The sequence below is a fragment of the Thermobia domestica genome, chromosome 11 (genome assembly GCF_964235325.1).
Source record: "Thermobia domestica chromosome 11, izTheDome1.hap1.1, whole genome shotgun sequence".
NCBI classification, from domain to species: Eukaryota; Metazoa; Arthropoda; class Insecta; order Zygentoma; family Lepismatidae; genus Thermobia; species Thermobia domestica.
The window spans coordinates 35887185-35903823 of NC_137464.1; the positions used below are offsets into that span (position 1 = coordinate 35887185).

Genomic DNA, 16639 nt, shown 5'->3' on the forward strand with positions numbered 1-16639 from the left:
AGAGATTAATAAGGATGAGAAAACTATGTACGATGCAAAAACTGAGTAATTATGACTTCGTCACAGATATATTCACTTACATACATCAATTAATATTTCTCTGATACAGTGCACTCTTAGTTTCTATAGTGGCAGGAAAATGGCCCGCTTTTGTAAACGAACACACTAAGCACGTGCGTATAGGCGCAATGTCCGTGCAAAGAAACATAGGTAAAACTAGAAAAAAATAGGGAAGCAAGGGGAAAATGATAAACCGCCCTTCAACTAAAAAAAAAAAAAAGAAAAAACTAAAAACTAAACTTTGAGCTACGAAAGACGCGAGGCGAATTTTATTGAAAAGATTGTTTCTCCTTAGTGATTAGTTGTGCTAACTATGAACATGAATTAAAAAGAAAACAAGTAGCTAGCTCTGAGTTTCGCAAACTAGTTGGAAAGAAAATATTGGATAAAATTTAATAATAAAGAAGGCATTTTTAATAATTAAAACAAACTAAATTCTTGGCACGACAGTCCTTTGGTTCCTACCAGCGGGCTTACGTTCAAAGTGGGGATGTGTAGTCAACGCATCGACACCCGAAGTCCCTAATGCCGGCTTTCTAGACTGGAGTCCGGTACCTCTTACTTAAGATAACTTCCCAATTGTCCTCACGATGCTGTGTCAACATCGAAATTGTTGACTCCCTCTCCGGAAATTGAACCCATGACCACGGGCACCGAAGGCACGCTCTCCGTCTTCTGTAGACGAAAAGCTATAGTTACCCACATTATCTAATACAGAAGTAAGTTCTGATTCTCTAATAGCTGCTGATGGTGATAGTCAAGGTTCACCGAAGCATGATTCCAAACCCAAACTGAGATATTGATGTCACTGGAACGCCTGAAAAGTCATTGTGGGTAAGTGAATTGCCCACTTGTCAGGATGAAGGGCGATGGTGATATGAAATGCGGGTCTGTCAGAGGTACTACTTATGATAATTGGATTTATAATATTCTATGTTGCCATAAACCCTCTTCAAGAACATAACTGTTAATCTTAGCTTTGAAAATGTTACATAAGGAGTTTTATTGCTATCATTAGGTTGCATTAGGAATTATCGGATTTATTTTAACGCTTAACTTTTACATCTCTTCTGATCTACGAATATTTAAATCGCGATTATCCCCTTAAGGTCAATGAATGATATTTTAAATCATTTCGAACCAACTTTATATATGGTTAGTCTTGTTATATGGGAATAATTGAGACCAGATGCAGTCTACAGGCTAAGTCCAAAAGAATCTTGGCCTACCTCCTGATCAACCACGTCTTTCAGCAAGCCGATACCCACATGAGGAAATCTTCGGTTCAGTGTGAAAGCTTCCATAAGAACCAGCACTCTAATCAGTGAAATGTTTTTTGCTAATTTTTATTCAATGTGAAAGCACCTAACTTTATTGCTAAAAAAGAAAAGGCATTTATTTCAAACAAGTCGCCATTACAGTTTTCGGATTTGAACACAACACTCATGGAAAGTCATGTTAAAGCGCGACTTGCCCCTGAAAAAGAATATTTATCTGTTTTTAGTTTCTCGTGTTCCCCAATACATGAGGAATTAGTGCAAAGCCTTCCGCTCGCATTACGTACGTATAAACGGCTACGATCTTGGTACTAGCACTTGTCTCGGTTTCCAGATCTCAAATATTTATCTTTCAGCCTGATTCCAGGTATGAATCCGAAATTTCAAATCTAGATAAGGGGAACCAAAATTCATAGTTTATTCTCGGTGCTCAGATTGTGATTTACTAAATAATTATTAAATCTAATTGTAAGGTATACATTTGATATTTTGAGCAGACTGAGCAAGATAAATATACGTAAAAACTAGGCAATACTTGTCTTAACTGTTTGTGTTTTCTTAACTGTCAATGAAATAGGTGAATTGAGGAATTTTAAATATTCGAGTTTTGTACTCCGGTTTCAAATATAAATATGTGTGTATTTAATCTCGGTCCTGCAACCGGGTGGGCCTAGATTCGACATTCAAACTCTCATCCGGATCAAATCAGATTATTTTTTAGTAAGGCAAGCATTTGATCTTTAGTATAAAATGAAGGAGACAAATAGACTTGTCAATATTCGTCTTAATTTTCTGTTTTCTTCTTCACTGTCAGGACTTCGTGAAATTACTTTTGGCGAATTTTTGATATTCAAGTTTATCACAATTTGAGTGGGATGTGGGTTTGGATAAGAATCAAGATCTGAGATCCGGATTTCGGATTCGATCCGGATCCAGATCCAAAATCCGGATCCAGATCCAAAATCCGAGATCCGGACCCAGATCCAAAGGATCCGGACCAAATCAGATCCGGATCCGGCCATCCCTACTCTGCATCCACACTCTCGTTCTTTCAATGAAATTTTCCATAACTGTTAGGTATATTTGCACCTCTATTCTGATATTACACGCTGGATCTCGGCCTTGAGCTCTGGAAGTGTTCGTTGTTTATTGACGTAACACGCGAGATTTCAGATACCTCCACAGAAAGAAATCATTGTCAAATACACGTTACCGTTGCTAGAAATAACCTGGCCAGAAAACCTTTCTTGTAGCAAGTTCATTGTTGCAGTCGATGTGTGACATGTTGCGCTAACCACAAAGACAACAACAGATGAAAAGCGTGTAACGTTTAGTGCTGCGAACTTGCCAGTGTTGCCAATTTGGGGGAAAAGTCGCTAAATCTAGGGGATTCGACTTCCAGGATAGCGACAAAAAATAATTTTTCCGATTAGCGACTCTTTTGATGATTTTTGAATGACAATTTGGCTACTTACAAATTTAGCGACTTTTGTGCAGCGAACAATTTGTCCTGTAATCAAATACTATTAGGTTGAAACACTTCAGATATATGATTATTTTCCTTTTGCTTGTTTGAATCAGCGCAGATGTTGAAGAGCTGGGAAAGTAGCTACATAGCATTTATCTCCATATTCCCGCTTTGATTGATGTTATCTTCTGCCCTGTAAGGGGACCAACTCCAACCTTTAATATCTTTTAGTTTGCAGAGCATCCGTTTACAGGCGGAAACAATATATTATTAATAGCAAGCCGATTATCTGTTGAAGCGTGACCAGAAGCAAAGTAAGATCTTTTCTTTGTAGACTTTTACCTTTGTTCGTTTTTCATTCATTTTTGATTTCGCTGAAGTGAAATTGAGCATAAAGTTAAAAATATATGTTTTTGCCAATTTGTTAGTTACATATTGTTAGCTACATATGAATCTTTCATTTACATTTTTTTTGTAGCGTAGGTACCACTGTGACTTGAATTATATATACTGTGACTTACTGTGAATTACTGTGATTTATATTTATATATAAGAGAGAGAGAGGGAGAGAGACGAAATTCTAGGAATATTTTTTTTAGCGAATTTTCACCCCAAATTGGAGACATTTCATCTACTTAGCGACTTTTTTTTTTTTAATCAACTTGTTGACAACACTGGAACTTACTAGAAAAGATATGGCGGACACTTCAAAAGTTGTGTGTTCTTTATGGGACACTCTTTAAAAACTGTTAACTTTACAATAAATAAGTTAACTATTATAATAGTAAAATAAAATTGTATACGATTGCCGTGTGTTATATACTTGTGGCAATAGACACTAAAGAACTTCAATATATCATAATATTTTCATTATTCTATGTTGTAGATTAATGAAGCAAATGAAGCTATGAAACAGTTTTGTGAGCTCCCTTCTGTCCGAAAACAAAACTATTTAAGACGCGAAAATAATCATGGTTATGTGCCTCCAGGGGTGGAGAGGTAAGAGCATAATTTCAAGTTTTAATTATTGTTCAGAACTAGCGTTCTTCTCAATAAAAACTAACGCCAGTAAGTAAATGAAGAGGCAGCAACATAAAAACTAATACTTTTCTCTCCAGCAGGGGTGAGTGTGTGTGTGTAAAAACGTGACACCAAGAAAGCAACGGTAGCTACGTGTATTGTGTTAATATCGCATTAATCCACATATAATAATGTTCATCTAGCAACTTTGTTTGTATTTTTTGAATTCATATAATCTTGTGTTTTGTAAAATGCAAATATATTGAACAGTCTCAAAGCAACGTCGAAAAATTATTAAAAAACCAGCGCCTACACAAGGATTACACCAACCAATTATATCATACGCAATCAGGGATAAAAGTGCTTAATGGTTAAACATACATTCACTTGTTAGTAATGTTTGTGTAATCATGGAAATAAGATTTTTTTTTTTTTTCAGTTTTAAAGTAACATGTATACGGGAGACCAAGGTTCAGGAACCCCCTTTCTTGGCAAACAAAACAATTCACGAACAAATTTTGTCAACAATTTTTCCCTTGGTTTACGAACGCTATTTCGGGGTACGAACACATACGTTTAAATCCACAATCCGACGCACTCAGTAGGGCTTTCACATATTTGCTGAAAACATTATTTGCCAGAGCTCAAAAAACTTTATTTGTGTTCTTTTTGCGTTATTTTAGTTCTGCTACTTATTGGTCTTCAAAGCTAATTTTGTCTTCATTCTATACTCATTACAGAACAATACTTTGAAATGGAAACAAATGCAGTATATACAATACCATATTTCTGTAGTTAAAATGGATTAATTAAATTTACATTAACTTAAATGGGAAAAAATAATTTCCTTTTACAAACAGCTCTAATTTCATGACCTGTGAGTCTGCTGTATAGTATTTCCCTAAAAATATACGAAATGCAGAAAGCTCCATTCAAAATATGTAAAAAGTATACTGAAAAGTACATATGAAAGACAAATATATTATATTATTGGCTGCGTAGAAAGTTTCATTATGTGTCAACTATCTAAATAATCGATTAATGAGGGATGTTTTTGAAGTCCCACCGGAATTGAAACTGTCATGGATTGCTAACGAAAAGTTGCATCTGCAAGAAATAAGTTTCAGAACATCCACTGAACTTCAAATTAGTGTTCGAGCTGTTGATCAGCAGATCCCCAACTGTGCTTCACTGATGCCCTAAGACTCTTGCATCTGTCTGCAGAATCACAAAATTACATATTAATGAACTTTTTTTGGAATGCCCTGAAAAACTGTATCAGTTTCCCTTTTAGAAAATTCACGTTTGAAAATTTTCGGAATTATACTGAGGAAACAGGAGGGGTTTAGATTGCAATGGAAACAAGATTAAAATTGTGTAAATCATATTTTATTGCTGCAAGTACTATACTGAATTTCGTGTTGTAACGTAACGAAAAAGAGACTATTCTGAAAAACTTAAAATATTGTTAAACTGTTAAACTTTATATGGTTATAAACATAATAGTTATTAGTCCTGTACCAATACTAACATTTATGATCAGCTTTAAAATTCTATTAAGCAAAGAACTACAAAAAAGTTCATAAAATTGAAGTAATGAAGATTAATTTAATGTATTTTCTATATCTAAATTATTTAACGTTACTTTAGAAACATTTTAGAATTTCTTTCCGGTTATAAATTGACTTTTTTGTGAAACTTATTAAACAGCTGAAATTACCATGAAAGACAGATGTTCATGTCTCAGTAGCTGTGTAAAGACCTACCATAATGGGCACATGTAACGTAACCAAATGGCGTGCTGCACAAGGCAAGAAATAAGAAAATAAATAAATAAATATACTTATATATACGAGTACATACATACCACATGATAAATCCTTATGGTATGGCTTTAAATTAGACATTTTTTTTAACAAAAAATGTAGCATCTAACTGCTAATCATAAAAATCTTTGAATACGAAAATCTGAAAGAATTACTTACCAGGTACTGACATCAACTGGGGCAATGAGGAAAACAGTATGGCGGGCAATGCATTTCTGATCATGTCCCAATCGATAGCAAATGAAAAACAAAAGTCGTAATCATGGGGGATACGAATAAATAAATTTAAAAAAACACACAGAACCAGTAGACTAAGAAACACTTAGTAGAGAGACTTAGTAAAAACACAGAACTAAGAAAATAGTGGGACACATTTATGAATAAAGTACCGCTGGATAATATCTTTACGATACTCGAGAAGTGTTTGAGAAAGCAGTGTCCGATGTATCGCATGGAGAAGCAATCGAACTACATAATATATCACTCAAATACATTGAGAATAGGACTGAAACGGGTATAAAAGAATTGTTTCTACTGTCTAATGAAATGTCTGAAGCGGGAGAGTAGCCAAAAGATGTCTTCCAGACGACAATGATACCATTAGCTATGCAATTGAAATCAGAAAGTTGTAAGGACTATATAACTACTTAACTCATAACACCATTCACATGCTATTCCACCATAGATAGCCTATCCTTACCTCAAACTGAAATGCTTCCATGCACCACAGTTGTCAGTTAACCTATTCGTCTTGACGTACTAATATTATTTCATCAATTGCATAGCTTATTTCGCCTTTTCATTCTTTTCCCCCTTCGCTGTAGCTTTTATTGTCCCTCACGTAAATTAGGGATGGTATCGAGACGAGATCGAGACTTTACATACTGAGACTTATTTGAGATGAGACAGAAACTCAGAGAGAGATTTGAAATTCGAGACTATACCGAGATGAAACTAATCTCAATTTCAAAAGTCTCGGTCTCACCTCAATTATTGACAAGAAAATTACTGACTGAAATTATATTTACTCATAATTCTTGCGTTGTAAAGTTACACGTATGATAGGAAAGCAATTGTACTTGGATGGCTGCAGTAATACGTGTATACACGGGAGAAAAAGAGGCTATGACATCTCTGATAATGTGCTATATCGTAAATGTTTTTAACAGCACACAATTTTGAGTTGGGATTCAATATATTTTATTATCTTCTCAGAAACCTGATTTCATAAAGCAAACACTTAAGGTTTCAACCTCCTGGCATTGTTTTTGCACACAGTTCAGGAATTATCCAAGAAAAGACATGTTTAAAATATCTTGTTGTTTTATTACAACCACTCGTATTAGTAACCGTATCAACTTTCCTTTGAAACTGAGAGCAAAATCTTCAGATTGGAAGGAAGTAGGAGAAGATATTTCAAAATTGAGTAGAGTAATATCATGACAGAGAAAGAACATCAAATTCAACCAGAGATTTGGTTAAAGGTACGAGACCTATGAAGTAGGATTTTGCATTAATAGTGTTTGACAATCTGAATATTAATAATGCTTTTCTTTAACGAAAAAAAAAAAAACTTTTTATTAACCAATAAAAGTGCTACAAAAATTTTCTTTCTTTCTTTATCTCTGCGAGGACTGTAGTTTGAAATACAATTCCAATATTTGTAGTGAAATTACTGTTTCAGTGCGTTATCTGGTACGTGGGATTGAATAACTCTGTATGTGGGATTCAACCGAAAGTAAATAGGCTTCACACTAGAGTTGGTTGATTTAGAGTTTAATTATATAGCCAGCCAGTACTGAGGGTATATGTGGTAACATCTATTACTTAACAAGTGAGGTTTGAATCACTATTCGGGTTTTTATCCTAAACTTGATACACCCGTTGAGGATTACTGAATTTGCGAACACAACCACTGAAAGCACAGGCATTAATCACTTAATTGTGAATGGGTACGCGGCCTACAATAATTCAAGAATGAAGTGAGAAAACAAAAAGAGGAAATGACAGGCAACAAAATGATCATATTTATTTCTTTTTTTTTTTTTTAATTTTACATAATTTATTTCAAGACTATCGAGACAAGATCGAGACTTGACCCTCGAGACCTAGACGGCGATTTTCGACTCCAGACGAGATCCATATCGAAACAACTCTTTGCCAATCTAGACGACACCGAGACTGCGTGAAGTCTCGTCTTGATACCATCCCTACTCATGTTCAGGGCCGGCGCGAGGGGGGGTCGAGCCGTGCCACCGCCCAGGGCGGCACGTCTAGTGGGCGGCAAAATTTGAAAAAGAAAATAATACTGTTAAAATATAAGGCTTTCCCACATGGAAAAATAAAATTGTGTTCCCTGAGAATGTAACTAAACTTACTTCACTCAACTCAGGAAAATACTCACTCAGGAAATTCAGAGCATTCTCCCTCATTTCCAATCATCAAACTACTAGCCACAGGTATCTCGTTCAAGATTTCCCTTGCAGCGGCGTAGATAAGATTTTCAGCTAGGGCAGATAAGATTGTCAAGTGTCTTACATACTTTTTCTATTCAGCAATATTCTAATGCTCTACTCCAAGTACGCAAAATGTACACTCCCACTTAAGACAGGCCGTTCTAGCCTACAACACCTAGAGACATTTAGGTTCCAGCAGCGAGTTTTTAACCAATTTACAAATTGTTCATTATCGTATCTTATCAGCAATATATATATATTTATATATATAATGGTTTTTATATTTAAGCAATACAAGTTTGACAGCGTCATGGTCGAACACATTAAAAGAACCATGGGAGGACAAAATAAATACCACCATTAGTAAGGCAAAGATGTCCACAAAAATGTTATTCCAATTCTTAGTAAGTAAACTGAAAGTAAAATACTGTTTTTCTTGAGAGCTGCAACATATTATACTATAATCCTAGACTGTACACCAGATATTTCTGGTATAGAGCAAAGGATCGTTCGTTTTGTACAAATTACATACAGTAATGGAGCATGGCTTGTAAAAATTTGCGAACACTTTCTTGGTTTCGTAACAGTAAAAGACTGGTCTAGAACTGACAGAAGTAATAATTAAACAGCTAAAAGAAATGAACTTTTATCGAAGACATGAAGGGCCAAAGATATGACAATAGTTCCCATATGAAAAGCAAAAATAAATTCCCAGGCCTTCTATGTTCCTTTATTAAACTTTGTCGTTAACGATGTGGTCACATCATCTCAGTCCACCGTTTCATTTTTTTGTATAGTTAAAAAAATGTTTATGATTTTTTCTGCGTCAGTTCAACGTTGGGACATACTAAAGGAACATTAGCAGCCTCACTTTAAAACCATTCAACACCACAAGATGGGAGAGCCGAGTTGATGCTCTGACTCCACTTAGATATCAAATAGAGGTTTATGATACCTTACTTTAAATAAGTAACGACAATAGAATAGATAGAATGATCGCGCATGATGCTCTGTGTATAGCAAACTAGCTGCGTGGCTTTACTTACCTTTGCTTACTCGTTATCCGGTATGACTTTTCACTCCACATAAACATAGTAAACAAAAGTATCCATGTGTTGGATGCAGTCGGGTTTCTTCAAAATATATCTAAGTACTTTGAGAGGAGCAGAAATTATGCAAAGTTCAACTTTACTTAGTTGATGCGAAGAAGTTGGCATCAGCGTTAGATATGGATGACCAACGGATAGGTAATGCAGTGCAAGCTCGAAGTCGAAAGAAGAGACGATTTCAGTACGAGCCAGAGAATGAAGCTATTGAAGATCCACATAACGAAATACAAGATCGATTTTTATTACAAATTTCTAGACGTGATTGTGTTAGCTTTAAGAGAAGGGTTTGAGCAACTTACACACCACTGCGAGTATTTCGATTTTCTTTACGATATAAGTAATCTGAACGATATGCCACCTGAATTTTTGTCTGAAAAGTGCCTGCATTTTAATACGCGAAGAATCGAAAGATATTAACCCCAGTGATTTGAAAGACGAACTGAAACTATTAACCGCTATAATTAAGCCTAAAAGTTCACCAAAAGAGACTAAAATTAATTAAGGAATATGACTTTGCTCCCTATGTCAGTGTTGCAGTTATGATTTTGTTTACCTTACCAGTAACCATGGCAAGTTGAGAAAGAAATTTTTCGAAACTTATTCTAAGCTTATTAAAAACTATCTATGTTCTTCCATATCTTAAACACGTTTAATGGTCTAGTGATAATATCAATGGAACATTAATTGACTGAAACATTGGACTACGCGAATGTGATAAAGGAATTTGTTCATACCAAAGCAAGAAAAGTTTCTCAATTAAAGTATGTTAAATTTGTGTATTTCTATTGTGTTTTAGTACATAATAACTCTTAAGCTAATTCCTTACTTTTGCCGTAATACTATATTATCTTTTTGCTCCATACTCTATTGGAAACACCTTTTGATATAAAATAAGCTTAAAAATTAAAATTCTTAGTCGGACTAAAGCATATATTTAAAAAATTCTGTATGCCCTGCTGTATATCACGTACAGCGAAATCGAGCATACTGAATATTGTGACATGTATGGAGTCGTTTAAATATTACATAAGCATTGGAGAGAGGTAGTTCAATTTTTTTTTGTTTAATTTTCCTTTTCATATATGTTTTTAAATATGGTATCTTACTTTTCTTAATACCTGAACGTCTTCTGTCAAAATAAGGTTTGCGGATTAAAGGGATGGCATTTGAAAGTACCGCCCAGGGCAGCAAAACTGCTACCGCCGGCCCTGCTCATGTTACAGTTCCTTTTAAACCAATGTTTTAAGCAGTTTCTCTTCCTTTTTTAGTTATATATAAAGCAGGATGTTTCTATTTCTATTTCTCCTGTATACAAATCGACACCGTTGTGTAGTGATATTGTGCAGTTTATTAAAAAAAAAAAAAAAAAAGAAAAGGAAAAACGACTTTTTAAATTTAGGTACATTCTTCATTTGTAGGACATGTTTACCAGTTGTGATTTTGTATTTAAAATGTTTATTTAAGAATAATAGGACAGTTTTTAATTTTAAAATAGTTTTAGGTTAAGAAAAAAAGTAAAACTAAAAACAGAAAAACAAACAGATACTGTCCTACAAATGAAGGATGTAAAAGTGAGAAGAAGAGTTTATATAAGTGGTTAAAGAAATATTGAAGGGGCTTTTTGGAAGGAAGTGTAAGGCAGATTTGTATTGATTATTTGTTATTCTGTTTATGGAAATAGTTTTAAACTTTGGATTTAAAAGGGACAGGATGGCGATTTTTATTTTTTTGTAAGTTTACCCTTTTTATTAACAGCAATATCTATTTTATTAAAATAGAAGCTCACATAAAACAGAATGGCAGGTTTCTTGCTAATTAAAATTTTAAAATGATAAAATAGTTTTTTATTGTAAATAATTTTATGGTAAAATTATGTAAAATTTAATATTTAATAGCCTAATAAAATTTTATTGTTTTAGTAATGGAAGTTATACTTTTTATAAACAGCTCCTTTGAATTTATTAAAAAAAAAAAAACAAGTAAAAGTAGTTGATATAAAATACAGTTTAACAACCTGGAACACTATGCTACCTTAAAATTTATCTCCTCTTTATAATAACTTTATTTTTTTCAACTCAAAAAATAATTACCAAATTAAATTTAAAAAAAATAGAAGGGCAAGTAAGTAAGATTAAAGAGGGACGAAACAGTTGGTCAGGGCATATTTCTAGGTAACTATAGCGAAGAGACAGTAGGCTATGTAGAATACTTTTATGTGAATCCTAATGGCAAGGAGAGGTTTCTAAATGTATTTTCAAATATTTTCCACAAACCCTATCCTTCCCATGTGAAGAACGGGTATTCTGCTAGTTCCATCTAAACTTGTTCTTTTTGATTTCTCTCCAATATATTGTGTGTCCATGATACATTTCTTTCAGAAGAAAATTTTTGTAATGAAAATGAAATCTTAAGAATAACACTGTTCGGTTGTGCTCCTGTAGGTTAAATGAAACGGATGATAGATGCAGATGACTGAGAGCTGGTAGAATGTATTGGAACAGGAAGAAGGGAGAAGCTCCAAAAGACCCAAGGAAATGATAAACTCACAAGGCTTGGTATCGAACTAGGTACTTCTTAAAGTAGAGATGAGCACTTTATCACTGAGCCATCATGTCTTCTTCTCGAGTTTTTGTTTCAGCCATGAGAATCAAATACACCCTTACGTGACGTCATCTCCTTTGTATAATCTACATTCTCATATCCTTGTCCATCTACATACTGGACAAATAGCCGCTACAGTGGACAATAGAAATTACAGTGTTGCCACAATAACATTCCCCAAAATCTAAGTTAAGGCAGCGACTAGGGGAACGAACTCAACTGCATTTGATTACGTATCATGTTGTCTTGGAATCCTGTGAACTACGTACTTTTTAAATAATAGTTGTAAGTTATTTAGTTTGTAACAAACAAAATAGTTTTAACATACAGTTATTAAAATTAATTAATAATGTTGTTTAAAATGTAGTTCACAGGATACCAAAACAACACGATACGTAATCAAATGCAGTTGAGTTCGTTCCTCTAGTCGCTGGCTTAACTTAGATTTTGGGGGAAATGCTATTCTGACAACACTGTAATTTCTATGGATGGCAACACTTAAAATTCATCAGGTTCATATTTTCTGTTGTAGAATAACATTATGTATAATTGTGGTAAGTTGCATTTCATTATCTCCTTTTGCTTATGAAAAACAAGCAAAAAAAACCGATAAATTTTGAATTATTTTTTAGTATGTCAGGCTCTTAAGTCCTATTATTGCTTGCAGTTTTACAGACAAGAAGCTGAAGGAACAAAGAGAGTCTTTCAACATTGTGTCCTTAGAACACAAACTGCCTACAGAAAACGAAGTTCAACATTTCAAATGTGCTGTATCTGCGTTGGCAAAGGATCTGAAGAAACTTACTAAGTATCTCATTCGGTGTCTTGCTGTAGGTTTGGGTAAGTATATGGAGTAATAGTAAAATAGAGCTACCAATAATGTGACACTTAACAGCACAGAAATCTCGTTTGTATAAAGCATTGAGATAATATATAGACCCTGACCCTGACCAACTGGTAAATTTAACCCTGAGTGTTCGTTGTTGTAGAAACAAAATTCACTCTAAATTTTATGTGCAAGGTTAAACGAGTGGGAATGGCATTTCAGATGGTAAATTCAGACGATAGTTCAGCTCTATTATTATACAGCTATAAAAGAGTCGATATTTTGCGGATGGGCGTTCTTCAGGTCTTTATAATATACTCCCATTGAGATAATATATAGACCTAGAGGTGCCCTTCCCTATGTCGCAGTGTTGATTCGAGCGAACTCTCGATTGTAGCGTTCGATTCGAGATATCCCTTCCCAAGATGGCGTATTCCGCAATTTACAGTCAGCTGATATATGTAAACAAAGAAAACGCATATATCGAACTCTATTTGTATACAATGTACAAGGATTATATAGGTCAAGGTATCGACCAACATTAAGCCTTTCTTGAGTTTATAGTCATTCGTTTTCTGGCATGGATTTTGTTGAATGTGGAAGAACAAATATATATAAAAAAATATTACTTTGCGATGACTAATGATGCGTCAAGACATACGAGGCACAATGAAAACGATAAATCCACTGAAACTGTATAACGATAATCAATTCTTTGAGAGATGCAGGTAAGTCAACTATGCGTCTTGATTTTAACTTTTATGCTAATTTAATGACAGTAACATAGTGACAAAAATAACAAATATTCATTCTACCCACTAAGTATGAGTAGTTTCACTCATTTTCCTTTACTTTTCTGGCAATTTTTACAGTTGTATTCTCTATGGATCGTACAACCTATTCTCGTCGGGTACTTCTCTTTTTGGACCTTTCGTTTTAACTTTTTCGTCACAGTTTTTGAACCAAGAAACGTCCACTTCATGGCGTTGTATACTATGTTTAAATTGCTCTAATCATAATTTTCATTTAGCCTATGTGTAAAAAAATCCCAAGTATAATTTATAGTTTCAAGTTTATAGCAAACTTCTTAACACAATAACTACATATTATTTGAAAAATTAACTGGAATAACAAAATAGGTTAGGGTGGTTTAGGTTAGGATAACTTAATTTTCGCAGCAGATCCTAGTAATACATCTAGTGCAAGATACAATAAAATAAGAACCATATGTATGGGTGCTGCACAAGGTTAAGACAGAAAATCATGCAACTCAGGAACCAAGGAACATGATGAGAAAGGGAAGTAGGGCCTTATATATAGTCTATTACGGTACCAAAATTCATTACTTGTGTAAACAAATCTTATACTTGATACTGGTTTGTGTTTGTGTAAAATTAAATTGACAGAAGGAAATTATTTACGTGCTCAACTTGTATCTCAATATATCGGCACGTTCGTATCATTAGATTAAGAAGGTAGTGTTTTTTTGTCTTTAGCCAAAAAGTATAATGCAATTCGGAAGCAGACACTAATTACATAAAATGTAAAATGTTTACGATTTGCTACCGAAGTAGACACAAGATTAGGTTAGGCAGGCATTAATTGTACACAATGTAAAATTTTCACAATTTGGTACTATTCCAGATTATGTATACATGTTTGAATTCATTAATTATGACTTCTTTTGGTCCGGAAATGGATCCTATAAATTGTTTCGGCCTATGTTTAGCAGAACGGGTCCAGCTCTTTTCTCTAAAAAATGTTACAATTTTGGTAATTTCTGTTCACATTCGGTTAGTTTAGAATGGGTTAGGTTAGTTTAGTTTGTGTTATATTAGTGTAGAGGTCCTGTATAATTTTCCAAAAAATAATAGAATTTCGCTTATTTCTACTAATATTAGGTTAGTTTATGTTAGGTTTCGTTACGTTATGTTACGTCTAAGTACTTGCATCATTCATTTCTCCTGTAAATTTTGTGTTTTTACGTGCTTCTGGACCCCTTGTACTAAATATACTCTACTGTTTCTTATGGAGGGAATTGCATTCATATGCATAGATTAACTTTAGGGGGACTTAAACATTATATGACATACCTTGTGCAGATATGCCGTTAAAACGACAGTTCAAAAATCAGAAATCAATTTGTGTTAGATAGCCTTTAAAAAGTATGAATGCTATCTAAACGAGTCAGGGTAGGGCGAAACTAATGGCCCCGGTTTGTAGCACGGGGCTACGTCCGAAGGGAGCAGGCGCATCAGTGACGGTTGGTAGTTTTTGAAGCTTTGTTTTGCTCCATCCTCTTGTATGTCACATATACGCTGCTCGTCTTGAGTGTCATTTACCATTGTGATATTCCTCGTTTTTCATGAAATTTTCAGCAAAGATACAGGGACCTTCACAGAATACACCTGTGTAGGAGTAATGTTACGGAAATTATAAGGGGCGGACACAAAGGCCTATTCGGTTGTCCATATCTCCGCGCCTGGTTATTTCCGTAGCATGTCTCCTGCACATGTACAAAGGTTCATGTACTCAAAAACCGGTCTCGCTTCCATTGTTCATATATTCGCCCTGGTAATTTCTGTAGCATGACTTGTACGCAGAAGTAGAATTTTATTTTGAAGTATGAAATAAAATGACAGTAACCTAACCTAACTACTAACATCACACTTATTTTCCTTTTCCAAACTGGTCATGGCCTGTCTTCCACCTTTAAAATCCGCTAACACGCTCAATTGGTTTTCAAGTATTAACTGGAAATGTTTAGGTTAGGTTTTATTTCTGTTGATAATAGGTTTATTACACAAAGTGTGTCGATTTTGGTTTTAGTTTCAAACTATTCTTTTCTCGTTTCAGGTTTTCGTTTTAACCTGTATTCTTTTCTCGTTTCAGGTTTTCGAAAGTAATGTATTTCTGAGACAAATTTTTCCATTACTGGGAGACGATTTAGAAAATATTATTTTGCGGGAACGTTCACTACCAGCAATTCTGAAAGTATGATTTTAAGATTCTATGTGAACGGGAACTATCAGGTAGGCGCTATTTTCTTTGAAGCATATAACATATGAATTTAAAAATGTAGTTTGCCATTCTCACCATGTTTTCTTCAAAAACTAGTTTAATATTTTATTGCTCAATATTACCAGTAGTAAAATCATGTATCTCTTTCATTATTTTCAGACCATATTATTATACAGGGTTTATCAAAAAGATTCATCCACTTTGGCAAGTCTGTATATCTGAAACTAATAAACATATATAAATAGTTTTTGTTTTGCATGACAGTGAAACTCAAAAAGTTTTTATTGCACCTGTTCATAGGTGTTCAATGTACCCTTCGTGTGATGCACGGCATATGTCGATGCGGTATTCAAATTCGTCCCAAAAGTCAGCTAGCATGTCTCTAGTTACAGCTTCCACAGCTGTCGTTATGCGATGTCGCAGTTCATTCAATGTCCTTGGTAACGGAGGCACATGAACGGAGTCTTTTATAAACCCCCACAAGAAATAATCACATACAGTAAGGTCAGGTGACCTTGGAGGCCAGTAATGTAACGCTGCATCATTTGGTCCAGTGCGACCGATCCATGGTTGTGGAATAGTTCGATTTAAAAATCCCCGCACTTTCCCATGCCAGTGTGGCGGTGCCCCATCCTTTTGGTAGATGAAATCATTCGAATCAGTCTCAAACTGTGGCAAAAGATAGTACTCAAGCATATCAAGGTAGGTTATCCCCGTCACAGAGTTCTCGGCAAAGAAAAATGGACCGTACTCCTTTTTACGGGAAACTGCACAAAACACAGTAACTTTTGGCGAGTCCCTCTCATGTTTTACAACTTCATGTGGGTGTTCCGTTCCCTATATTTGCACATTATGGCGGTCCACATTTCAAATGGCATGTTGCATCGTCACTAAACACTAAGCATTGAACAAAACTCTCGTCCTCTGCAATCTTGCCAAGAATGAAATTACAAAACTCCATACGTCGTTCTTTCT

General features: G+C 34.7%; 1 protein-coding gene across 1 annotated transcript in view; it reads left to right on the plus strand.

The window, feature by feature from the left end:
* Positions 1-16639, plus strand: part of LOC145664041 (uncharacterized) — a 96045-nt gene that overhangs the window by 15579 nt on the left and 63827 nt on the right. Inside the window, exons 3-4 of the mRNA XM_081730364.1 lie at positions 3692-3804; positions 12485-12657. Coding sequence (XP_081586490.1) covers positions 3692-3804; positions 12485-12657 — 286 coding nt within the window. The remainder of the gene's footprint in view (positions 1-3691; positions 3805-12484; positions 12658-16639) is intronic.